At 39.6% G+C, this 27,910-nt stretch overlaps 1 protein-coding gene and 2 pseudogenes across 9 annotated transcripts in view; 2 read left to right on the forward strand and 1 right to left on the reverse strand.

The window, feature by feature from the left end:
* Positions 1-27,910, reverse strand: part of LOC133043739 (C-type lectin domain family 2 member D11-like) — a 37,477-nt gene that overhangs the window by 4,939 nt on the left and 4,628 nt on the right. The window contains exons 2-7 of one of the 9 annotated variants that reach the window (XM_061124919.1): positions 23,913-24,676; positions 23,709-23,777; positions 17,273-18,955; positions 11,386-11,489; positions 2,678-2,806; positions 2,450-2,578 (exon numbers count right to left, since the gene is read on the reverse strand). In XM_061124919.1, coding sequence (XP_060980902.1) covers positions 2,450-2,578; positions 2,678-2,806; positions 11,386-11,461 — 334 coding nt within the window. In that variant the 5' untranslated portion in view covers positions 11,462-11,489; positions 17,273-18,955; positions 23,709-23,777; positions 23,913-24,676. Of the gene's footprint in view, positions 1-2,449; positions 2,579-2,677; positions 2,807-11,385; positions 11,490-12,591; positions 12,736-17,272; positions 18,956-23,708; positions 23,778-23,912; positions 24,677-27,910 lie in introns of those variants that run through there. The other 8 variants (XM_061124921.1, XM_061124918.1, XM_061124923.1 and 5 more) reach the window with 8 other exon arrangements.
* On the forward strand, positions 13,305-13,866 carry LOC133043062 (casein kinase II subunit alpha'-like; annotated as a pseudogene).
* On the forward strand, positions 13,978-14,737 carry LOC133043742 (casein kinase II subunit alpha'-like; annotated as a pseudogene).

A 27,910-nucleotide genomic window follows, 5' to 3' on the forward strand; every position in this document is an offset into this window, starting at 1 on the left:
TGTATTAATATATACATATATACATGTGTGTATATGTACAGGTAGGTACAGTATAACTAAATTCCAAAATGAGGGGTTTGAAGAAAAGCATATGCCAAAGAACAACTAGACTCTTGTACTTTTATGGCCTTGGCTAACAGCATTTTGTTTTTCTCAAAACCTGAACAGGGGCTACTTTCTATAGGTAGAGAGGTTATTAGAAATGTCTTCCAAGTCCAAACTCATCTGTTTTTCCCAAAGAATAGTTTTTCTTTATATGTATGTTGGCACCATTCATTACATATAGATTTGTGGAACCAGCTCTCTGCTGCTCACTAAAAGTTGGACAGACACAGTGAACATAACAAATAAATTTTCTTACCCCTTTTACCTATTATTCCACTTACCATCCTGAGGTTGGTCTTTTCTTTTTTTTTTTTTTTAATTATGTATGTATATACATATATACACACATGTATTCATATATGTAAGTACAGCAAAACTAAATTCCAAAATGAGGATTTTGAAGAAAAACATGGCCAAATATAGACTAGATTGTTGTACTTATGGCTCTGCAAATATTATTTTGTTTTTCTTAAAAGCTCTACAGGACCTACTTTCCACAGGCAGACAGATTGTCAGAAATGTCTTCCATGCCCAATGCGTCTGTTTATCAGAATGCAGTTTTATTTTATATATATTTTGGCACCATTCATTACATAATTTCATATTATTTTGCTTTCAGAGTCACATTCTCAGGTGCTTGTCTAGGTACTAAACACTCTCTATGAATGCTACCCAATTCTGGGTCATATGCAGAATTGCTGAGCTGTAATGCACTTCCAACTAATATTTCTAATGCCTCTTGAAATGCTACCAGCTTTAACCACTTATAAAACACCAACTGCTACTCACTGTGTGGAAATGTGATTGTACTTTACTGCTTTCCGAAACAGCAGACTTTTCCAAGATCTATTTTCTCTTTTTGGTTTCTTGGAGAATGCAATATTGAGATCTGTGGTCACTTGCAGAGTGCAAGCTAGTGGTAGTTGATTTTCCTAAATGATTTTATTAGCTTGAGAGTTTGTCTTGGAAAGAATGTTCTGTGAAAACTAATATATGAATATATATATGTATACATATAACTTTATATGGTGACTTTTTACCTCTGAGGTCAGCCTTGAAGTACATATTGTATTTGATTGTTGCCTCCCAGAGTCATCACTACAGTCTTATCTCAGGCACAAAAGCCATCAACCCACTGATCTTCGAGCAGAGAATCTGTGCATCTCACTTCCCAGGGGTCCATGGACACTAATGGTTTTAAGGAAATCAATTTCTGTAGCATTTAATTTCTGTAGTATTCTTTCCTAGCATCATACAGATTTCCCTTTCCCCACATCTTCCTTAATATCAGTCCTTCTTACTCTTGACATAAGAAAGGCAAACTCCTTACCTTTCCTGGATTTTACTATGATACATCTCTTAGGGGTATAAAACCCTCCAGTAGACAAAACATGGCATAGTTCAACTATTGATTTAAGTACCAAAAATACAATGTAGTATTTCCAGTGTTTCTGGAAATGCTATTTTATATGTATTTCTGTTAAGTATGCATAAAAATATTTGGGCCCTTGTGAGATGCTCTGAAACCAGCAAGATATCAGAGTATAGGCTGTGGGAAGAATACATGCTTTTGCTTCCTAACCTCACTTTTTCCTCCCTTATCTAATATGATAGGAAATACTGTTGGTTCAACTTTCAAGATAGATTCTGACACCAGGTCCCACCTCCACTGTTACCACCAGGGCCAAGCCATGGTCTGCTCTGGTGTGGATTTCTATAAGTTTACCCTAGTAGATGTTCCCAAAGTCTAACTTTTCTTCCAACAGTCTGTTCTCGATATAACAGTCAAAATGGTTTTATTCTACAATGAAATTCAGATCATGGCATTCCTCTCCTACAATTTCCCTCTTCCTGGTACCCCTCACTGCACTCAGATTAAAAGCCAAAGTCTTTACCTGACTCACTAGGCTGTGTCCTCCCTGACCCCCAGCCCATTACTCTTCCTCATTCTCACCTTGCTTCAACTGTAGAAGCCTCAGTGCTGTTCCCCAAACCTGCCAGGAGATTTCTCCTTTCATTCTACTTGTTCGTGCCATCTGGAATGCGTTCCCCACATGCCCAGTGGCTCCTTCATCTCCTTCAAGTTTGCTGAAAATCATCTTCTCAAGGAGGCTTACCCTGGACACTTATATTCATCTCAATCTGTTACTCTATATTATAATATCTGCATCTTCCTGCTATTAATAGAATAGGAGTTCCCTGGGACAAGGAATTTTTTGTGTTTTGTTCACTGATATACCTCAAGCATTTCACATACCCTGGCACATAATGGAGCTCTATAAATATTTATTTACAATGTGAATGTGCAAAGAGCATGGTATGGCTTGGAGAACAGGTAACTCACCTGCCACACAAACGGAAAATAACACCACATTTAGGGCTATAAGCACAAACATAATCACGATGCAGCAGTAAAGCTTGGCAGATGTAACAGGAGATATAATTGCTAGGCATTTCTTTCGGAAATCTTCACCTGTAAATGGAAATGTCATAATCTCAATCTCATGGAAGCATTAGAAAGAAAAACTTAAATGTATCACAGAATCCACATGTAAAATCAGCTGTACCTCACCTCCCCTATTGCCAAAATCTCCCACAAAAGGTCCACATCCAGGAGAGATGGCCATGGCTGAAAAGCGACCCAGAGATAAGAGAAACAGTATTTTTCCCCTGGAGAGTCTTCCAGTTATTGTAAGAAGAGCTAATAAGAGAGTAAGAAACAGACAGACTAGAAACCAGAATGAAAATGAAACATACACACAATCCAAATTTCCCTCCATAAATAACAAATTTGGTTAAAAGTTCTAAGAGGCGCATTAGACAACTAATCAATATAATTCATCATATTAACAGAATAAGAGAAGAGAAAGGATATGATCATCGATACATACATAAAAGGAGAAGGAAATGGAAATCCACTCCAGTATTCTTGCCTAGAGAATCCCGTGGACAGAGGAGCATGGTGGGCTGCTGTCCATAGGGTCTCCCAGAGTTGGACATGACTGAAGTGATTTAGCATGCATGCATAGACATAAAATGTGGGGAAACATAAGAGTCATCCAAAATAACAAAGCCCAACAAATTATGAATTGAACTTTCACTTTTCATAGAAATAGCACAGATAAAACAATACTTAATGGTGAAAAAGTGAATGCCTTCCTCTAAAGGTCAGGAACAAGGCAAGGATGTCTGTTCTCACCAATCCAATTGAACATTTTACTAGAGGTTCTATCAGTGCCAAAAATGCAAGAAAAATAAATAAAAGACATATAGAGATTAGAAAGAAGTGAAAGTGTTTCTAGATGTGGTATCCATTCATCTCCCAGTAGAAATATTAATTTGAAAATTATCTGCACATGAAAATACCTTCCCCAGAGCCAAGGATTCCAGGCACACCCACCCCTGCCTCATCCCAGCTCCTTGCACTGCAGCAATCCCAGCAGACAATGCAGCGTCAGACAGCATCCAGCCCGGGCTTCCTGTGGGCTCCTAGGAGCCAGGCTCCTGTCTCCCCGATGCACCTGCCAATTCCAGCAGCTCCAGGTGGGGCTCCTATGTCCCCTGGCTCCTGGTGAATTCCTGGGGACCAGGCCCCCCAAACCCTGCCCTCAGGACTCAGCAGTCCAGCACAGACAGAGACCCTCTCCCTGTGGGAAAGGAGAGTAAAGCAGAGCTTGATTTCACTACAGATTCCAGGTCTACCTGCTCTAGCCTCACATCACTCTGACTCCTGCAGCCCTGGGTGACAGCCTGCAGACTCACTAACTGAGGCCCCCCTCTCCCCAGTGCCTGCCGGCTCCAGGGATCCAAGTGACTCCTGTGACATTAGGCTCCTGTCAGGCTCCTGGTAACCCAGGTCACCTTTCACCCTAGGGACTGTGGACTGGCGTGCCTGTAGGCAGATCCTATCACTCCTGCTGGCTCCCATGAATCAAGAAACCAACACAACCAGTTGTTGTTGTTTAGCTTCTAAACCTTGTCTGACTGTTTTGTGACCCCATGGACCGTAACCTGCCAGGCTTTTCTGTCTATAGGAGTTGGCTCCTATGTCCATGGGATTTCCCAAGCAAGAATTCTGGAATGGTTTCTCATTTCCTTCTCCAGGCAATCTTCCCAACCCAGGGATCAAACCTAGGTGTGTTGCTTGGCAGGGGGATTCTTTATACCACTGAGCCACCTGGAAAGCTCCAACCAGTCACTAGGGAAAGAAAAATACAGTGAGCTGCCACAAGATGTGTATCAGAGTGGCAAATAAAATAACAAATCTAAATGATGGTGAAGAAATGATACAAATGGAATTCTCATAAACTATTGAAAATGCAACAGTACAGCCACTTTGGAAAACAGCTTGGCAGTGAGGTGTGACAAACATAACCTCACCATATGCCCTAGCAATGCCATCTCTAGGTATCTATGCAAGAGGAATGGAAATTTCCATTTACACACAAACCTATACGTGAAAATTTATAATAACTTTAAGTATTGTCACCAAAAACTGGCAACAATTCAAATATCCTTCAGCTGGGAAAAAGGTAAATAAAGACCTCTTTGTACTAAAAAAAAAAGAAAAACTTGACCCCATGCTCATAATTGATCATTTATTTTTTTGCTTTGGCTCTGTAAATTTTACTGAGACTTTCTCGTCCCCAAAGACCAAAAGAACTCTGGATTGCCTGAAAATGTAAAAAGGCACTAAAGAAAGGAGTGAGATCCTTCCCAACTCATATGTGATCATGACCTCATGTCGCCAGAAAACAATTGAGAAGTGTGACTTTGGATATGCCACCTGCTCTTCCACCTCGCTCTCCCTTCCCCAGGAAGTGTTTTGTTCCCCTTCTTTCCTTATTTAAAAATGAGAACGTTTTTCAGAGGGTGTTCCTTATTGTGAAAGTCCTTGTGAATAATGTCTCTCCTTATTAAGTCTACATTATTGATATACAGTACAATATACATGAATTTCAAATGCATTATGCTGGTGAAAAATGCCTGACTTTGTAGGCATTCTTCAAAAGCAAGAGCATCAAAAAAGAAAACAAATCATTGGTTGCCAAATGATGAGGAGAGAGAAAAGAAATATTTACAGAGAGCATGTGTGTATGTTGGGGTGTACCCTCATTGTGTTGTGGCCACATGATTATATGTATGTGTCAAAACTCATAGAAATGTACACCAAAAGGTGAATTTTCCTGAATGTCAATTATACTTTTAGAAAGTTCCTGCTAACTTTCTTTTAACTGATACATTTCACTCATTGCACATAAATCTTCCAGAATGTTCAGGAGTCTCAGTTTAAATGTGAGGCCAGGGGAAAAAATATAGGATTGACTTCTTTAAATGCTATACAATGGCATTTGGATTTTGGCTCCATATAAAACTTTCCATCTTCATTCTTTCTGGTTCTCATTAAAGCAAAATTGTCTTAGAAATTCCGTATGTTATAACTTCTGAGAAATGGAAGATTTCCTGCCATAACAGTAAGCAAAGGATGCCACAGTAATCAGCAATCGCAGCCATCACAGAATGGTGAGCTGCTGAGCCCTGAGGGAACTCAGGAAGGGGAGAACTCCCTCCTTCTAGTAGCCCTCAGACTGCAGCCACTCCCTAAGCTGAGCCCAGAAGGAACTCAGGATAGGAAAACAGGGGATACTGGCCCCAGATAGTTGAGGTGCATATCAAAGGAATGATTTCAGTGAGACCAGACTCTTGCATCTTCCCATACATAGAAAAGTGCTAAATTCCTTAACCTGTGATATCTGGTTTTCTTTAATTTACCAAAAAAAAATCTTTTGATATTCAAAGGCTACATGCTGTTTGTTGCAAAGTTTTTATACCACCTGGCTCCCCCTTGCCTCCTTGGAGCAGTTCTCTTGGGGTTATTTGAGATGCTCTCTTCCTGGCTTAAGTTCTAAAAGTTCCCACTGAATAAAACATAACTCTTGTAACCACGGTTAATTTTGACGCCATACAGGATCTGTTTCTGTGACTTTCACTCTCCTTTCACTGCTTTTGTTATTACAGGCAAAATGGCCTGCCTCAGGGAGCCCTGCCTGCCTGCCTCTTGGGCTAGGGTGCCTTTGTTTGGCTCACAGGGAGAGAGCCTGACTCCTCTCCTCTGTGAAGGGCTATGACATTCCTGTTCTTTGTGTGGGAAATGGCACCCCTCCCCTGCTGCTTACCAGCATGATTGAGAAATTCATATTTGGCGGCCAGAACTGCAGAGAGCTGTGGCATCTTTGTTTATTGATATCACAGGAAATATCTCATCACATCACCCAGTAAATGACGTAAAGAAGTGAAACTAACACATCCCTCTGCATGAGGCTTGCTATTCTAAGAGATACCGACAAATATCAATTTTTTTTCTTTTTACTTTTGTTTCCTCACCTCCCCCCATCTCTGATCCATAAAATAACCTGGTATCCAGACCCTGACATGATGGTTATTTTGAGATGTTATTCAGCCATCTTCTTGGTCAGCCAGCTCTCTGAGTAAAGTCATATTCCTTGCCCCAACACTTTGTCTCTCAGATTTATTAGCCTATTGTAAGGCGTGAGTAGAGTGAACTTGGGCTCGGTAATACTCTCAACTTTTAGGTTGTGAATACTTTTTAAGTTTACACTTCCACAATTTTTTTCATTGTTAGAAGAGTAAGATGTGAATCTCCTCTTACCTCTCTCCAACAAATCTCCTATTTGCCCCTTACTTATATTCTAAAAGGGGCTTCCCTGGTAGCTCAGCTGGTAAAGAATTTGCCTGCAATGCAGGAGACCTGGGTTTGCTCCCCGGGTTGGGAAGAACCCCTGGAGGAGGTCATGGTATTCTTGCCTGGAGAATCCCAATGGACAGAGGAGCCTGTTGGGCTACAGTCCATGGGGTTGCAACCAGGCAGACATGACTGAGTGACTAAGTACAGTATTCTAAAGTCCTCCCTTTTTCTTCTTTATTTCTCTATATCTTTCTCCTAACACCCTCCTTTGTTTCATGTTTCATTTCTCTTTTTTGCTTACTTACTTCTCTTTTGTTTTTTTGTATGGAAATAAAATTTGCCACCCCAAAAATGTCTCTTCAGCATGTGGATTATTTCAACCTGGAAATCAGCAAGGCAACCAAAACCCAGGAAGAAACTTTGATCTTCACTCTATCTGTCTACAATAATTTAGATAGAGGGGCTGTTTAGAAGAGAGCTATCACCAGAAATATCTGCAAAGAATATGGGCCTGTGTGTGGTGGGAGTGACTGAGCAGGGCCTAGAGATCAGAGTCTATCGTGGCCCTAAAGATCTTTTTCTCTGCACAGCCCTGCAAACATTTATTCACCAAACTTTTGCTTTCCCATTTCCATTTCCTTCTCTCTGAAGTCCCAAACCACTACCCCCAACATCTTTTGTCTTTAGCTGAAGATGCTATTTAAGGTGACGCTATTGGCCATTTTGGTGAGCTACTCAGTTTTCCTGGGTCTGGCTCATGTATACATATAATTCAACTTGAGATGTGGAATTTCTTGCCATATCAATAAACAAGGATGTCACAGTCATCAGCAGTTTTGACCCTCCAAATGTGAAATTCTGAGCCTTGAGTGTGCTTAGGAAGGAGAATGATGCTTGGTATCTGGCAGTCATTAAGCTGCAGTCACTCCCTGCTGTAAGCACTAAGGAAAAGTGCAGGAGACCAGCCCCAGACAGCTGAGGTGCATATCAAGGGAATGATTTCCATGAGCAGACTTACATCTTCCAGTACATAGAAATCACTATATTCCTTAACTTGGGATATCTGGTTTTCCTTAAATCACAATAATGTTTTGATGTTCAGATTACCTGCCCCTTGTTCCAAACTTTGACAGACATAATCTGACTCCTCCCCCCTCTCCTCAGAGCAGTTTTTATGGGGTTACATGAGACATTGTCTCCCAGCCTTGAAGCCCTAAGAATTCTCATCGAATAAAAGGTAACTCTCAACATTAAGGTGCATATATTCCATCAGTCTGCAAAGTTTTGTTTGATTTTTATTTGTTATCTGTCTCATGTCAATTTAATTCTTAAACCAGAAGAGCAGAGGAAAATGTCTTCCTCCCTTATACTCTCCTGTGGTGTGTCCTCTTCCTGTCTCCCTCTAAATTCATGGGGCTTTTATATTACACTCTGAACACAATAACCTTCAAATGTCTAGTTTGAAAAATGGTGTTAGAAATTATCTCACAGAAAAACAGAGAGGAGCTGATGATGGAAGCATGACATGTACTCAGGAAAGACAAAGAAGGTCTTCTCCCCCACCTACTTTTCCTTTGACTGTAGCCCAGTAAGTTCTGCAGGGCAGGAAGACACTGCCCACCCACTTGAAAGCCTCACAAGTGTTCTATTCTAATAAATCACTTCTTATCTATCACCAGGGCTTCCCTAGTGACTCAGGTGGTCAAGAATCTGCCTGCAATATGGAAGACCTGGGTTCGATCACTGGGTTGGGAATATCTCCTGGAGAAGAGATCGGCTACCTACTCCAGTATTCTGGTCTGGAGAATTCCATGGACAGAGGAGCCTGGCAGGCTACTGTCCACAGGGTCGCAAAGCGTCCGACACAACTGAGCGACTTTCACTTATTTATCACTTTGCCTCTCACTGAATTCTTTCTGGGCTCAAAGATAAAGAACTGTGGTAACGGAGCTCTTTGGAGCCCCTGTCATGACACCAAACAGTTTCACCAATAGTCCTAGTTTTTGCAGTTAACCTTTACTTTTTTGTCAATAATTATTCATGGCTTTATTAAATAAAAGTCTCTTTAGAGAACAGTAAGAAATTAATTCTCAACTAACATCAGGGGAAAGTGATAGGAGGTTACAATTTTTTTTTAATGCATTGATATTGATAATAACATTAACCAGATAGGTACTATATTTCAATAAATACTTTTAATAATCAATCACTATGTTACATTAATACTCTGATGCTCTCATTAAATCAAAACTGTTTAACTAAAATGGTTAAATTTAAAAGACGTTCATATTTTTATATCACTACTGACAATGTCTGGTAAGATATTATATAAACTACTTTGCAACGTACTCTAAAAAGGATGATATAAAGCTTAGCCATTTAAGATCCACTATGATCAAAGGACCAGAGAATGAAAATTGTAGTATATTATAGTATGTAAACTATTATAGTATATATAATCTATATAGTATACAGTACATATATATAGTACATATAGAGTATATAATATACATACTATATTATAGTAGAATATAGATTTTATATATGTATAGTATATATAGTATTTTATATATGTATAGTGTATATATATATACACATATATAGTATATACTATACATATAGTTTATATATATACATAAATATACACAATACTTATGCATATACACCCATACATATATGTATGCATATATACATATACACATACATATATGTATGCATATATACATATATACATGTGTATATATACATGCATATATATACTATCTATATAATATATATACTATATATATATACACTATATATATATACACAATATATACTCTGTGTATATGTATATACACAGAGAAGTATAATGTATATAAACTATTATCTATATTATAGTATATAATATAGTATATATTACAGTATATAAACTATTATGGTATATATATAAGTGTATATACTATATATATATATATATATAGTATACTTCTGTTATTATATCTCTCTCTTATTTTCATTCTCTGGTCCTTTGATCATAGTGGATCTTAAATGGCTAATGCTTTTTCCAGTAGTCATATATGGATGTGAGAGCTGGACTATAAAGAAAGCTGAGCACAGAAGAATTAATGCTTTTGAACTGTGGTGTTGGAGAAAACTTTTGAGAGTCCCTTGGACTGCAAGGAGATCCAACCAGTCCATCCTAAAGGAGATCAGTCCTGGGTGTTCCTTGGAAGGACTGATGCTGAAGCTGAAACTCCAGTACTTTGGCCACCTGATGCGAAGAGCTGACTCATTTGAAAAGACCCTGATGCTGGGAAAGATTGAGGGTAGGAGGACAAGGGGACAACAGAGGATGAGATGGCTGGGTGTCATTACCAACTCAATGCACACGAGTTTGGGTAAACTCCGGGAGTTGGTGACAGACAGGTAGGCCTGGGGAGTTGTGGTTCATGGGGTCGCAAAGAGTCAGACACGACTGAGCAACTGAACTGAACTGATATATATAAATAACACTATATATAGATACAGAAGTATACTAGACTTCGTGAGAGAGAGAAAGAGACATAAAGAGGGAAAGAGACAGAGGGAAAGACAAAGAAAATTATCTGGACACATAAATGAGCCTCAATAGATTTTAGCTGAAACACTTAATGATATCACTGAAAATCACATTTACCCTTAATTCCAAGAGGAAACTCTGCAGGGCACTTTTGAGCCCAATGGAAAGAAAACATACTTTTGTATTTACTTAAAATTAAAAAAAAGAAATTTTGACTTTTACTCCTAATCCTCCAGAAAATGTGATACCATCATTCAAGGCCCAGGTCAAAAGTAACTTCAGAAGTAGCAGCCATCACCAACTCCCTAGGTTTCATTAAATACATTGTAGCACAGATCACATCAAATGATAGTAAATTCATTTGTCTGTCCCTGAGACAATGAAGTCCTGAAAGCAGGGTTTAAATACAATCTGTATTTGTAGCAAATAACAAATAACAGGTTCTAAATATCTCACTACTACATTTAATCAGACTACAGAATAGGTGTCATGTTTCATTTCTTTTTAACATATACAGAATCTATTCTTATTCAAATTCTTTTCCTATTTAGTTTGTTACATAATATTGAGCAGAGTACCCCGTGCTACACAGTAGGTATGGGCAACTTTTATTAGGATATGTATTACAAAATTGTTGGTATCTGTTTGCCATCACCTCTGGAATATAATCATCTGTTATTTAATATCATAATGTGACTTGCCAGAGTGAAAATCACCCACAACCTGGGGAAAATATGAGGATTAATAAAATAAATCCAGAGAACATTTTTTTTTTCTTAAAATTCTGTAACCTAAATCTGTGCAGAAATATTTAAGCAACATGCCAGTAAGAAAACACCTGATGTGACAATTACACACCTGTCCTCTCACTCACCTCTAGTTGCTCAAAACATATTTCCTTCTAGGGAGGTTAACTGTGAAGTACTGATATTCCTGAAGTGCAATTTCTGTCCTGTCAGTGGCCGGTGGTATAAGAGCTCCTCCTCCCCCAACCCTCATTTTGTTTTGTCAAAGTTTGTTAATTTTCACTTACCAGATTGCCCCTCTTCCACATTTTCTCTGGAGGTAGGGTCTCTCAGCAACATTTTCGAAGTCTCTATCAGAGTCATGTTTCTACTTAATCAAGAGCATCCAGCACTGGTTTTCAGGGGGTTGCAAAAACCGGAACCGAGAAGTGAAAGCAGAAAACTCTCATTCAATGAGTAAGCAGCAACAAGATGGGTGAAATTGACAAGACCTTTAAATTTAAAATGCAAACTGCTTTTAACTTAGAAAGATCTACTCCATAGACTTTTGTTCCCTATCAAAATCGAGTAACAGGGACCAGATTTACTTTCCTGCCTGAATCAACTAAAAAGAAACAAACAAAATTAAAAAATGTGTAGAAAGAAAAAATCCTTTTCAATCACTGGGCACCTTTCAATGAAGGACAGTGAGCCTTTCACTTGCCCCAGCTTGTAGCCCATAGACAACTTTGTTGTGGTGGGTTTTTTGCTGTTCAGACGCTAAGTCCTGTCAGACTTTTTGCAACTCCATAACAGCAGCACACCAGGCTTCCCTGTTCTTCACAATCTCCTGGAATTTGCTCAAATTCAGGTCCATTGAATTGGTGATGCCACCCAACCATCTCACCCTCTGTCCTTCCCTTCTCCTGTTGTCCTCAATCCTCCCCAGTATCAGGGTCTTTTCCAAAGCAGAGGGAAACCAACAAAATGCCAAGAGATTCCCTGAGGTGAACAGGAGAAGCGCAGGGGTAAGACTGCAGAGTATCAGAAAAGAGAGAGATGCACAGAGAGAGAACTCGAGGGAAGTACAGTGCTCCCTTTGGGTATCCAGCAGCTTGCTGATCACTTGTATATGAGGATGGAGGGAAAAATGAAAATCCTGTCAACTACAAACTGGTACTTGCCATGGGCATTGGCAATTCACTCCAGTATTCTTGCCTGGAAAATCCCATGGACGGAGGAGCCTGGTAGGCTACAGTCTATGGGGTCGCAAAGAGTTGGACACGACTGAGCAACTTCACTTCTACAAGGATTAAATCGTGTCCCGCGCCTTTCCGGCGCAGCTGCCTCTGCTGGTGCCCATCACCCCAGGGCAGACTCGGGGCTGAGAGCCTAGCCAGGGAGGCTGCTTGAAGCCCGAGGGCCGCCTCCCACGCCTGACTTCAGGCTGCTCCAAAGAATGGGCAGCTTGGCCGGCCATTTTGGGGCCCCCCGCCCGCCTGCCCCCCGCAAACCTAGCCTGATGTGGCTGCCTGCCCCTGGGCCAGCTGCGCTCCTCCTCCTCCGGCAGCGAAGTCGAACGTCCTCTCCCGCACGGCAGCCGCCTCAACCTCCGCCGACACTCTGCCGCGTCGGCCTCTGCCCGCCCGGCTCCGCCCGCCGCCCGCCGGGTCAGGCACGCTTGGCGCCCCACCCATCCCCTCCCCGCCCCCATCCCCGCCTGCCGGGCTGGCGAATCTAAGTTGAAAGAAACAGCCTGAGCATTAGGGAGTACAGGGGCAACGACATAAAGAGCCTTCCTATAGGGGCTAGGAAGTAGAGTAGCACTTACTACGCCGAGGTAAGCAAGATGATTACCAGCTGGTTCCCTTGGACAGCAAGGAGACCTAACCAGTCAATCCTAAACTTAAGAAATCAACCCTGAATATTCATAGAAAGGACTGATGCTGAAGCTGAAACTCCAATAATTTGGCCACCTGATGGGAAGAACTGACTCACTTCCTCATAAGACTGAAGGCAGGAGGAGAACGGGGTGGCAGAGGATGAGATGGTTGGATGGCATCATTGGATGGATGGATGGACAAGAGTCTGAGCAAACTCTGGGAGATGGTGAAGGACAGGGAAGCCTGGTGTGCTGCAGTTCATGGGGGTCACAAAGAGTCGGACACGACCAGGCACCTGACCAACAAAAACGAGTTGGTTGGAAAACCTGGGTCGGGGAAATTATAGTGAAGTATTTGAGGCTGTTAACATCACCAACAGTGACAGAGTGGTTGTAAAAATTCTCAAGCCAGGGAAGAAAAAATGATAAAAGGAGAAGTTGACTTTCTGGAGGACTCTCCTGGTGGAACAACTATCATTTAGCTGATGAACACCATGAAGGACTCTGTGTTGGAGAGACCAGCTCTGGTACTTGAATGTATCAATAATACAGATTTTAAGATCTGTCTTATATCCTGACGGATTTTGATATCCAATTTTATATGTCCTTAATAAAAAAAAAAAAATCCTTATTTTATAACTACTTAAAGCTCTGAATTACTTGCCCCATCAAGGGAATATGCACAGCGGTGTGAAACCTCATGATGTCATGAAAGAGCACCACCAGAAAAACTGTGACTGATGTGCTGGGGTCTAGAGGGGAACTTTATCATCCTGCCCAGAACTACAACGTCCAAGTGACCTCCAGGTACTTCATGGGCCCAGAGCAACTTCTGGAGCAGCAGATGTATGAGTATAGCTTGGCTATGTGGAGTTTGGGCTATATGTTAGCAAGCATGATCTTTTGAAAGGAGCCCTTCTTTCATGTGGTGCTAGTGGTAAAGAAACTGCCTGCCAATTTAAGAGATGTAAGAGACTGAGGTTTGATCTCTGGGTCAGGAAGGTCCCCTGGAAGAGGGCATGGCAACCCGCTGCACCAGTATTCTTGTCTGGGAGAATCCCATGGACAGAGAAGCCTGGTGGACTAGGGGCTAGCTCCATGGGGCTGCAAAGAATCGGATATGACTGAAGTGACTTAGCATGCATGCACTTCTTTTATGGACAGGATGACTATGACCAGCTTGTTCACATTGACAAGGTTCTGGGTACAGAGGAGCTACATGGGAATCTGAATAAGTATCACATAGACCTAGATCTACACTTCAACTATATTTTGGACAACATTCATGGAAACACTGGAAAACTTTTATCCATAGTGAAAACAGATGTCTTATCAGCCCTGAGGCCCTAGATCTTCTGGACAAACTTCTGCGATATGACCAGCAACAGAGACTGACTGCCAAAGAGGTCATGGAGCACCCATACTTCTACCCCGTGGTGAAGAAGCAGCCCCAGCCTTGTACAGATAATGCTGTACTTTCTAATGGTCTCACAGCAGCCAGATGACGACTGGCAAATGATGGCCTCTCAAAGAAAGCTTCATTTCCCAGCATATCTCTCTGTACACATGTATTTTAATGCACATCTCTGGATCAAAAACATTTTATTCATAACCATAACTAAAGGTTGAAAGTCAGTTTTCAGAGAGAGAGAGAGAGAAAAAAAGATGTAATATTAGAATTTATTCAGGAAGGACAAATTGGATGGAGGGGAGAGAGAGTTCTTCTCTCCCACTCTTTACATCTTTTTATCCCCATAAGAAACAATTTCTCTCTATTAGGGTAATCTACATTTTTGAGCTCCAATAGGTATATATGGGGACTTTCTTGGTAGCTCAGCTGGTAAAGAATCTGCCTGCAATGCAGGAGACCCCAGTTTGATTCCTGGGTGGGAAGATCCCCTGGAGAAGGGATAGTCTACCCACTCCAGTACTCTTGGGCTTCCCTGGTAGCTCAGCTGGTAAAGAATCCACCTGCAATGCAGGAGACCTGGGTTCAATCCCTGGATAGGGAAGATCCTCTGGAGGAGGGCACGGAAACCGACTCCAGTATTCTTGCCTGGAGAATCCCCATGGACAGAGGAGCCTGGCAGGCTACAGTCCATGGGGTTGCAAAGAGTGTGACAACACTGAGTGACTAAGCACAGCACAGCAGAAAGAAAGAATGTGACGTGTACACAGCAGAGGTATGCATGGACGTGTTGGCAAAGAAAAGGCTTTCTTGTGTGCAGGGCTGGCATTGTGTGGGCTCCTACCGTCAAGACCCTCCCAGATCTTACCCTGTGTAATCTCTACATCTGGTGGTTTGTCTGTATCCTTTATCACACCCTTTTATAAACTGGTAAGCACTAGTGTTCCCCTGGGCTCTATGAGCCACTCTGGCAAATTAATCAAAATCGAGGAGGGGTCATAATCTCTTTGATTTGTAGTCAGATTGAACAGAAGTTGCTGTAACCTGGGTCCTGCCACTTTCATTAGCATCTTGAAGTAGGGGTTGGGGGGCAACCTTGTGGTGCTGAGCTCTTAACCTGTGGGATCTGACGCTGTCTCCACATTGATGGTGTTAGAAGTGAGCTAAATTGTGGGATGCCAGACTAGTGTCACAGAGAGTCATTTTTTTAGTAGGAAAGTCTTGTGCACTTGGTGTCCAGAAGTGTCAGAAGTGAAAAGGTCTGTGTGCATAATAACGGAGATTCGCGGGAAAGAAATACCAGTGAGGAAGAACTGTGGATTTTTCCTTTACACAAATCTTAAAGGGAAGAACCAAAAGGACAGAACTGCTTCCAAATAATTTAGCTTCACTCAGAACAAGTTTAAGAATATTTAGAGAAAGGCAAAAATACCCAACATCCAAAGGTAAAAACCCACAATCTCTGGAGTGCAAAGATTGCACAGAAGCAGAGAAGTATGACCCCTGATGTGGAGAAAGTGAGCCAAAAAAAAAAAAAAAACAGGCCCAGGAATGAAGCCGAGCAGGACCCTGTGGGGCTCCTGGATAGGGAAGTCTTTCTGTCCTGCATTTCTTATTTGCAGGTTATAGACTCCAGTCCTAAGATCTTCCTTGTGTTCTTTTTTTAATAACTTTTTACATTTTCCTATGGTATTTCTTTTTATTATTTATTTTTTAATTGGAGGATACTTGTTTTATCATGGTTTTACCATGTTGTGTTGGTTTCTGCCAACAATGGGAATCAGACATAACTATATATATATATATATCCACTCCCTCTTGAGCTCCCTCCTCTCCTCCCCACATTACACCCCTCTAGGTCATTACAGAGCAAGGGGCTAGGCTCCCTGTTTTATATAGCACATTCCCACTAGCTATCTGTTTTACACGTGATAGTAGATATATATATATATATATATCAGTGTTACTTTCTCAATTTTTCCCTTGAGTTCTAAACAGCAGATTAGAACAGGTACTAATCAGGGAAGGAAAGGGACAAAAGACAAGAGAGGAGGAGCAGCCAAGAAACAATAGAGCAGGCTTGGGGCAGGATCCTGGTTCTACCTCGAGGCATATATATATATATAAATAAAATGTCTTTATATATATATATATATAAATAAATATATATAAATAAAATATCTTTAAGCTCTTTATAGAACTAAATCCCCAACAGATGGAAGATTCCCCAACAGAATGAAGATTCTTCATTCCAAATTAAAGGAACCAGAGAAGCTCCTCCAGAAGATCACCTCAGGCCAGTTTAACAGAACCACACTCACAACACTTAACACTTAACCAAGCTCGCTTAACCTGGATGACACTGAGAAGGGAACTTCTTTTTAAAACACATTTATTTTGCCAGAGAGACCTTGAGGACATTCAAACCAAGCTTAAAGAGAAGTTTTCCCAAGAACATTAGACATTTGTGTTCCTGGAAAAGAGGGGGATTCAGGCCAGTTCCAGAGGGATCTCTAGTTTCCAATTAAGATGCCATTCCTGGGGGACAGGGCAGATTGAGAAAAATGGGGGGCAATGTCCCAAACCAGCTCACTAGGAACACTGGCCCCCCTCTCCCAGCTTTTCAAAACCCTTAATCCCCAGACCACAGGGCCTGTCCTAAGGAATCACCCAGTCACCTGCTAACGTTCTGCAAACTCCCATGAAGAGGGCAACTTAGGGGCTCAGCTCTCTGGGGAGAAACCAGGTTATATTTTTCCAAATCGCCTGTCCAGGCCAGATACTCATACCTGCGTAAGAAGTAAGTAAATATATACTATGCTATCAGTGAAACTGAGGAGGTTATTTATTGCAGCAGCTGTGTTACATACTTAGTTAGTTACAGGTAACTAGTTCAGATACTCACATTGAAAACAAAGCCCTGGTGAGGTCATGTTGCCAAAACTTGGCCTCTGTTCACCGATGCCAAGTAGAAACATGGAGACCGTTTTGGGTGAAGTACAAAAGAATAGCCGTTATTTCTTTTCCAGGCAAAGGGGGCCAGAGCAGGCTAATGCCCTCAAGACTGTGTGGTCACGAGGAGTTTTATAGTGTTCAAGGAGCAGGGCAAGGACAACTCTCAGATTGGTTGGCATCAAGGTGAAGTTTCAAGCATCTTCAGTCTTCTGGTCTCAACCAGTCTAGGATCAGTGTCCTGACGGTCAGCAGTTTTCATCTGGAGAGGATCCACTCCTGTTAAAACAGCTTAGGAATGTGTGTCAGGCCTTTGTCTATATCTTTCAGAGAACTTGGAGTTCAGTGATTCAGCCATATGGCAGAATTATAATCTAATCTGCCACCAATTCCCCAGCCCAACAACTAGTCTTTGTTTCTGCATCTTCATATTTCCCGATGACTGACTCTTGAGCTGGCATTCTACTTCAAAAGACAAGAACACAGGGACTTGGCTTCAGTCATGGCCGAGTGAAACCAGGGAAGGCGGTTTCTTCATCCTCTCCTTGGCTCTCCTGGTGGCCGTTCCTCTTCAGTGTGACCTGCCGCTGGCCGAAGGGGTTTGCTGGTCTCAGGACTGCAAACACTGCTGCTGCCGCCACGCCCTCTGGTTTCCCTGAGTCCTCACACACACATCTCACCATCCACGGCATCTCCTGGAGAGTCTCTCACTTCTAGGCCTCAGTCTTCTGCCCAGACTTGGGGGAGGCACCAGATGCAGGGACTAGAAAACAAGCGCTGATCGTAAACCAGATGACACTAGGTACCCCTCCGTCTGGATGTCACATACTGGCTTTGTTTTATTTATAGATTTTTTTTACCAGCTTTGTTTTAATCCAGTTCTGCTTCCTGTTATTTCTCAGGGCTTCAAGGCAAAAGAGGAAGTCAGAACAGGCGTAAACAGGATGCCTGAAGGTTGCTGGTCTTTGGCTCCTCTTCAAACTGCCAAGTGCCTGATGGGGGCTGGTAGACTAATGGTGGATCTAAGAGAACGAACCTTTACTCAGGCTGTCTGCCACACTGGGTGCCTTCCTGGCAGAGCAAAAGAAAGTCTGCAGAAGGTGTCACAGCCTGGCAATCGCCTTGGCCTAGCAGAGATGTGGACAAGGCTTTGTCTCTGAGGTTCAACCTGAGGTAACCAAGACTTCTGAGGAAAGAAACTCTGGTTGAGGACACACCCATACTCAGAAGACTTGATTTGTGGTTTGTAAGGAATGTTATCTCTCAGAAGGCACAAATCAAAATAATTGAAAGAAAAAAACAAAAACAAAAACAAAAAACAAAATAATTGAAAGGTACTCCTGATTTACAAAATAGGGGAAATTTATAAAAGCCCAAACTACAATTTATGTTCCATAAATTGTCAAGAATTAGGATTGAAGTTGGCAAGAAATAAGGGTGCTTCTTTAAGTAAGAATTGATTGGAGTTCAAAATGGTTACATAGTTGCAGATAGGGGAAGGGGTACTTTGAAACTATGTTTGCAGCTGGCCTTCAGCTTGCAGATATTGTTCTGAAAATGGTTGGGATCTTCCCTGGTGGTCCAGTGGCTAAGATTCCAAGCTTCTACTTCATGGGGCGCAAGTTCCATCTGCATGCTGCAGGGCATGTCCAAAAAAAAAAAAAAAAAAAAATGCTGGTGGTATTTTTGAGTTGGATATAGTTCCTAAAGTTTAAATGATCAGAGATATAAGAACATGTCTGACCTGGCTCCATTTTGAATGTGTAAACCATAGTTATTTCATTTTAATTTTTAAATGATCTTGAATATGTCATCACCTGTTTCTATCACCCTTTCTTGGGGTGATCAGATTTCAAAGCTAAGGATCTGTCCACGGTGAGATTGGTTCAGTTGGAACAGAGTTTACAAACATATTCTTAAAACAAGACAGTAACTGCAGAAAGTGGTCTTTGAACTTTTTTTTTTTTTCTAGTGAATTATTTCAGTCCTTGAAATGATTTAGAAGTTTCACCAAGTGGTGATAATAAAAAGCAGATGACTCTTTAGAAGACAGTTTGGCAGTTTCTTAAGACATTATTATATTCCTCATATGATCCAAAAATCTCACTTTTTGATCATATACTCATCATATGATCCAAAAATTACACAAATAATTTGAAAACTAATGTTTTTGCAAAATATGCACAGGTATGTTTATAGCAGTTGTATTCATGATTGCCAAAACTTGGAAGCAGCCAAGATGCCTGTCAATATATAAGTGACTAAACACACTTTAGACTCTCCAAACAATGGCATAATAGTCTGGGACTTAACAAAGAAGCTATTAAGTCAAGAAAAACATGAAAGTACCTTTAATGCAGGTTACTATGTGAAAGAAGTCAATCTGAAAAGGCTACATACTGTAAATTTCAACAACGTATCTTTCCAAATTCAGGAAAAGGCAAAACTATGGAGACAGTGAAAAGATCTGTCTGAAGGGCCAAGGTGGAGAGGTTGAAAGGGACGAAAAGGTGGAGCCCAGGGGACTGTTAAGGCAGTGAAACTATGCTATATGATACTGCAATGATAGATTCAAGTCACTATACATTTTTTCAACATCTGTAGCATACACAACACAAAGAGTGAACCCTAGACTATAGACTTCAGATAATAATAACGTAGCAAAGAGCTAACATCCATCCTTCTCAAACTCTTCCAAAAATTTGCAGAGGGAAGAACACTCTCAAGCTCATTCTAAGAAACCACCATCATCATGATGCCAAAACCAGACAAAGGTATTTCAAAAAAGAAAATTATAGGCCAATAACACTGATGAACATAGATGCTAAAATCCTCCACAAAATACTAGCAAACTGAATCCAACAATGCACTAAAAGGATCATATACCATGATCAAGTAGGATTTAGCTCAGGGAGGCAAGGATTCTTCAATATATGCAAATAAATTAATGTGATATATCATATTAACAAATTGAAGGATAAAAACCTTATGATCATCTCAAAAGATGCAGGAAAAGTTTTTGACAAAATTTGATACCCATTTATGATTAAAGAAACTCTCCAGAAGATGGGGAGAGGAAACCTACCTCAATATAATAAAGGTCATATACAACAAACCCACAGCAAACGTCATTCTCAATAGTTAAAACCTGAAAGCCTTTCCTGTAAGATCAGGAAAAAGACAAAGTATCCAAACTGGAAGAGAAAGAAAACAGTCACTGTTTGCAGATGACAAGATAGTATACATAGAAAATCCTAAAGATGCCACCAGAAAACCACTAGTGGTAATGAATGAATTTAGTAATGTTTCAGGATATATAATTAATACACAGAAATCTCTTGCATTCATTTATACTAACAACATAAGATTATGAAAGAAAAATCCAAGAAATAATTCCATTTACCATTGCAGCAAAAAGAATAAAATACCTAGGAATAAATCTACTTAAGAGCCAAAAGGCCTGTCCTCAGAAAACCAAAAGATACTAATGAGAGTAATCACAGGTGACAAAAACAGAGGAAGAGATATAACATGTCCTTAGATTGGAAGAATCAATATTGTGAAAGTGACAATACTACCCTAAACAAACAGATTTCATGTAATCATTATCAAATTACCAAGAGCATTTTTCACAGAATTAGAACAAAAATTTTTACAATTTGCATGGAAACACATAAGACCCTGAATAGCCAAATCTTGAGAAAGAAAAACAGAGCTGGAAGAATCACTCTCCTTAACTACAGAAAATAGGGCAAAGCTATAGTCTTCAAAACAGTATGATACTGGCACAAAATAGACATACAGATTAATGGAAGAGGATAGAAAGCCCATAAATAAACCCACTCACCTATGGTCAATTAATCTATGACAAAAGAGGCAAGCCTACACAATGGTGGAAAGACAGTATCTTCAACTGTTGAAAACATTGGGCAGCAACATGTAAAAAAATGAAAGTAGATAATGCTCTAACACCATACACAAAAATAACCTCAAAATGGGTTGAAGACCTAATTGTGAAATGGGAAGCAATAAAACTCCTACAGGAAAACATAGGCAGAACATTCCCTGACATAAATTGCAGCAATATCTCTTTCAATCCATCTTGCAGAATAATGGAAGCTAAAACCAAAATAAACAAATGATACCTCATTAAACTCAAAAGCTTTTGCACAGCAAAGAAAGCCATAGACAAAGTTTAGAAAGACTAGGAGAACTCACAGATTGGGAGAAAATATTACCCATCAATATGACTGACAAGGAATTAAGTCTCCAAAAATTTCAAACAACTTCATATCATCAAAACAACGTAATAACAAAATCAGCAGAAGACCTAAATATATATTTCTCCAAAGAAGACACACGGATAGCCAAGAGACACATGAAAAGATGTTCAACATCTCTAATAACTAGAGAAATGTAAAACAAACTGCAATGAGATATCACCTCATGCCAGTGAAAATGGCTATCATCAAAAACTCCAAATAATAAATGCTAGAGAGTGAAGAGAAGGGAATCCACCTACACTGTTGGTGAAAATGTAAATTGGTATAGCCACTATGAAGAACAGTATGGAGATGCCTTCAAAAACTAAAAACAGAACTACCATATGATTCTGCAATTCCAGTCCTGGGCATGTATCCAGAGAAAAACATGATCCTAAAAGATGCATGCATCCCAATGTTCACTGCAGCACTGTTAACAATAGCCAAGACAAGGAAGCAACATAAATGTACATTGACAGAGGAATGGATAAGGAGGATGTCGTACATATACACAGTGGAATATTACTTACTGTTAAAAAGAACAAGATACCATTTGCAGCAAAATGGATGGACCTAGAGATTGTCATACTGAGTGAAGTAAGTCAGACAGAGAAGCAGAAATATTTTTTTGGCATCCCTTATATACAGAATCTAAAAAGAAATGATATGAATGTACTTATTTACAAAAGAGACCCATAGACCTAGAGAATAAATATATGGTTGCCATGGGGAAGGATGTGGGGAGGAATAGTTAGGGAGTTTGGGATCGACATGTACACACTGCTATTTTTAAAATGGATAACTGACAAGGACCTACTATATAGCACAGTAAACTTTGCTCAGTGTTATATGGTAGCCTGGAAGGGAGGGGAGTTTGGAGGGAAATGGATACATGCATGTGTATGGCTGAGTCCCTTTGCTGTGCATCTGAAACTATCAAAACATGGTCAGTTGGCTATACTCCAATATAAAATTTAAAAAAAAATTTTGATCATTATAGCAATATTTGTAGCACTACATTATTGTTTTTAATGTCTGTATTGTTTTCGATAGTATTGTTTAGTAGCCCCCCAGGCTTCTCTGTCCATGGGATTTTTCAGGTAAGAATACTGGACTGGGTTACTGTTTCCTTCTCTAAGTGTATAGTATAAATGTACCATAATTTAACCTAGCTCATATATAGAGACATTAAAGTTGTTTATAATTATTTTACTATTTTAAATATTTTTGAAATGAGTATCATATAGGAATCCATTTATTTCCTTATGATAAATTCTTCGAAGGAGATTTGCTTGGTCCAAAATTTCTTGATCCATAAAAGATTTTGAAATATTATTAAAAAGGTTTCTATATTAATAAAATGCATACCCATACTGAAATAGAGGAAAGCAGTAGAATGGAAAAGACTAAAGATCTCTTCAAGAAGACTGGAGCTATCAAGGGAACACTGTAGGCAAGAATGGGCACGATAAAGGACAGAAACAGCAAGAACCTAACAGAAACAGAAGAGATTAAGAAGAGGTGACAAGAATACACAGAAGAACTGTACAAAAAATGACCTGGATTAATGGCCTGGACAACCACAATGATGTGGCCAGTCACCTAAAGCCAGGCATTCTGGAGTGTGAAGGGAAGTGGGCCTTAGGAAGCGTTACTATGAACAAAGGTAGCGAAGGTGACAGAATTCCAGTTGAGTTATTTCAAATCCTAAAAGATGATGCTGTTAAACTGCTTCACTCACTATGTCAGCAGAAAACTCAGCAGTGGCCACAGACAGGACTGCAAAAGGTCAGTTTTCATTCCACTCCCAAAGAAGGGCAGTGCCAAAGAATGTTCAAACTACTGTACAATAGAGTTCATTTCACATGCTAACAAGGTAATGCTCAAAATTTTTCAAGCTAAGCTTCAGCAGTACCTGAATGGAAAACTGCAAGTTGTACAAACTGGGTTTTGAAGAGGCAGAGGAAGACATCAAATTTCCAGTATCTGTTAGATCGTGGAGAAAGCAAGGGAGTTCCAGGAAAACATCTACTTCTGCTTTGTTGACTAAGCTAAAGCCTTTGACTGTGTGAATCACAACAAACTGTGGAAAATTCTTAAAGAGATGGGAGTACCAGACCACCTTACCTGACTCCTGAGAAGCTGGTCAAGAAGCAACAGTTAGAGCTGGACATGGAATAATGGACTGGTTCAAAACTGGGAAAGAAATATGTCAAGGCTGTATATTGACACCAGCTTATTTAACTTACATGCAGAGTACATCATACAAAATGATGGGCTGGATGAATACATATGTATAATATGTTATTAATAAAATTGAAGATGCCTTACCACAAGCATAATGTGACGCAGTCAAGACAGACATCATTATTTCTACTTTGTATTTGACTTAAAAAGGTTCAGTTCAGTTCAGTGGCTCAGTTGTGTCCGGCTCTTTGTTACCCCATGAACTGCAGCATGCCAGGCCTCCCTGTCCATCACCAACTCCCAGAGTTTACTCAAACTCATGTCCATTGTGTCGGTGATGCCATCTAACCACCTCATCCTCTGTCGTTCCCTTCTCCTCCTGCCTTCAATCTTTCCCAGCATATGGGTCTTTTCCAATGAGTCAGCTCTTCGCATCAGGTGGCCAAAGTATTGGAGCTTCAGCTTCAACATCAGTCCTTTCAATGAATATTCAGGACTGTTTTCCTTTAGGATGGACTGATTGGATCTCCTTGCAGTCCAAGGGACTCTCAAGAGTCTTCTCCAACACCACAGTTCAAAAGCATCAATTCTTCAGTGCTCAGCTTTCTTTATAGTCCAACTCTCATATCCATACATGACTGCTGGGAAAACCATAGCCTTGACTAGACAGACCTTTGTTGGCAAAGTAATGTCTCTGCTTTTTAATATGCTGTCTAGGTTGGTGATAACTTTCCTTCCAAGGAGTAAGCATCTTTTAATTTCATGGCTGCAATTACCATCTGCAATGATTTTGGAGTCCAGAAGAATAAAGTCAGCCACTATTTCCCTGTCTCTTTGCCATGAAGTGATGGGACCGGATGCCATTATCTGAGTTTTCCGAATGTTGAGCTTTAAAAAGGTTACCATATCTGGAAGAAAAAAAAAAGTTACCATATCTGGTTGAATTCACAGAATCACTGAATAAAATAGCTGAGATTTGTACACAAATTTGTTTCTGTGCTAAAAAGTGAAAGAAAGTGAAAGTAAAGTCTCTCAGTCCTGTCTGACTCTTTGCGACCCAGTGGTCTGTAGCCCACCAGGCCCCTCTGTGCATGGGATTCTCCAGGCAAGAAGACTGTTTCTGTGCTAAAGTCCTGTTTAATCTAATGTTATATTGCCTCTCAGTGGTATAAACTTATATTCACAGGCACTTGTAAATAAACTGTTGCATATTTCCATTCTTATGCATTTGGAAATACTGGAGATCTGTTTACTTGTTTACTAGCAAAGGAATTTCTCCTGCATACCAAGGATGCTCTTTTTTTTTAATATTTACATCTCTTTGAATCTGTATAATTGTATGCTTAAGACACACAACAAGCCGTTAATTATATGAAATTTTACATATATAGTGTATATATTGTCCAAGTCACTGTATCCTAAAGGTTATTTAACTATTATTAGTATTCATTTCACTTTAGTAGTAAAATGAATGAATCTCACAGTCTATGTAACTTGCCAGTATCACACAGCTACCAGTGGCCAACCAAGGCTCACACTCTCTTGTTCATTTTCAAAGCCCATCCTTGTAACCATGAATTACACTTCTACCATAGTTTTTCCCCAGTTAGAATTTTTGTCGAGGCTTTATTCTTGCACTGCATGTTTATAGCTTTTCTAACATAATGTCTTCTGAATGACCACAAGCATCAGATCTTTTGAAATGAATCCTTGAGTAATACCTTGTTCAGGTACTCATTTGTGTAAACACAACAAATAAATATCTGATCATTGTCTACCATCTATGTACACTTTTTCACAAGATGTAAACAAGAATTTGTTTTCAAATATGTGTTGATTTTGCTACTCTACTCCTGACATTGGTGGTAAAAAATGGTGGTGAAAAAATTCTTCTCCAAGTGGTTTAAGGTCTAGATCCAAACCATACCTTTAGAAGTGAAGTGAAGTGAAAGTTACTCTATCGTATCTGACTCTTTGCGGCCCCACTGACCATATAGTCCATGGAATTCTCTAGGCCAGAATACTGCAGTGGGTTGGCTTTCCCTTCTCCAGGGGTCTTCCCAACCCAGGGATTGAATCCAGGTCTCCCGCATTGCAGGCGGATTCTTTACCGGCTGAGCCACAAGGGAAGCCTTTAGAACTGCTGTGCAATAGGATAGTCATTAATCACATCTGAGTATTAAAATTTAAATCAATTATAATTAAATAAAAATTTAAAACCTAGCCACGTTTCAAGTGCTCACCAGCTCCATGTGGCTAGTGGATACAATTGTGGTTGCACTAATGTGGAATATTTCCACCATTGTAGAAAGTTGATTCAAAAGTGCTGATCTAGAATAAAAATAATAGTTTTCTTCCAGATGTTGAACAAAAGGAACTCCAGCTCACTTGCTTTTAAACAATGAACCATATATAGCTCAATACATTTTACAGTAATTAGAAACTTAGCCTTCTTCAGTATAGGTGCTTGTGAAATGTATAGACGTTAAGATCCAAGTGAAGAAAGACTATACAATGAATCCGTGGGATTAAGATTTTTTTAAGATTTTTCATAGTTTTCTTTCACGGTCTTTTTGCTGTCCAAGGACTCTGCAGTATTGTGTGTGTATGTGTGTTAGTCACTCAGTCCTGCCAACTCTGCAATCCCACAGACTGTTAAAATGCAAGTGAAGCAACGCTGTACAATGAATTTGTAGGGTTGGGTATTTTCAGAATTTTCTTTCACTGTCTTTTTGATATCCAAAGATTCTGTAGTATTTCCCCTTTTTTGTTTCTAATATTATTGATTTGTGTCTTCTCTCTGTTTTCCTCAGTTCGCTTGAGGTTTATCAGTTTTATTTATTTCTTCTGAAGAACCAGCTCTGTTTTGTAGAGGCTTATCAATTTTATTGATCTTTTTCAAGGAGCCAGCTTTCGATTTCATTGATCGTCTCTGTTGATTTCTGCTGTTCCATTTCATTTCTTTTCACTTTGCATTTTCCCTTCTTTTTCTAGTTTACTATGGTTAAAGCTTAGATATTTGTTTTTAGATATTTATTCTTTTTGAATATGTGCATTCAAAGCAGTTAACTTTCCTCTCAACACTTATTTTACTCTATGTCACAAATTCTGAGATTATATTTTCATTTAGTTAAAAATATTTTTAAATTTTTCTTGAAATGTCCTCTTTGACTCATGTATTGTTTAGAAAGATGTTGTTAAATCTCCTGTATTTAGGATTTTCTAGTTATATTTCTATGTAGCCATCTGGTTCTAGTTTAATTCCACTATGGCCTGAGCACATACATTATATGATTTCTATTCTTTTAATTTTTTAAGCTATAATTTCTCAGAATGTGGTCTCACATGGCAAATATTCAACATAACCTCGAGACAAATGTATATTCTTCTGTCGTTAAATAAAGTAGCTTATAAATGTCAATTATTTTATATACAGTTGGTTGATGGCGCTGTTAGAATCACAACTGTCTTGTGATTTTCTGCTGGATGGGTCTGCCCATTTCTGACAGAGGGTTACAGAAGTCTTCAGCTCTAATAGTGAATTCACCTGTCTCTCCTAGCAGTTCCATCAGGCTCTGCCTTATGTATTGACACTGTTGTTAGGTTCTCATACAAAAGAATTGTTATGTCTTCTTGGAGAATTAATTGTTTTATGATTATGTAATGTCCTTCTTTCTCCCTGATAAGTTTTCTGGTTTAGAAGTTGCTCTGCACGAAATTAATATAGTGTAGCTACTCCAGCTTTCTTTTGATTAGTATTCACAAGGAATATCTTTCTCCATCCGTTTCTTTCTTTTTTATTTTTACTACATATATCTTCATCTTTAGAGTGCATTTTTTATAGAAAATACAAAATTGAATCTTATTTTTGTTTCACCCTGACAATTTCTTTTAGCTGGTATATTTAAACCATTGACATGAAGATGATTATTTAAACAGATGAATTAATATCTGCCATATTTGTTAATGTTTTCTATTTGTTGCTATTGTTCTTTGTTTCTATTTTGTCTTCTACTTTTTCAGCCTTATGTAGTTTTAGTTGGGCAGCTTAGATTATTTCATTTTCTTTCCTATCTTGTATCCATTGTACTTCTTTCTTTTTAAAAAAATATTTTTAGTGATTGCCCTGAAGCTTGTAATAC

This window comes from Dama dama, chromosome 22 (genome assembly GCF_033118175.1).
Source record: "Dama dama isolate Ldn47 chromosome 22, ASM3311817v1, whole genome shotgun sequence".
NCBI lineage: Eukaryota > Metazoa > Chordata > Mammalia > Artiodactyla > Cervidae > Dama > Dama dama.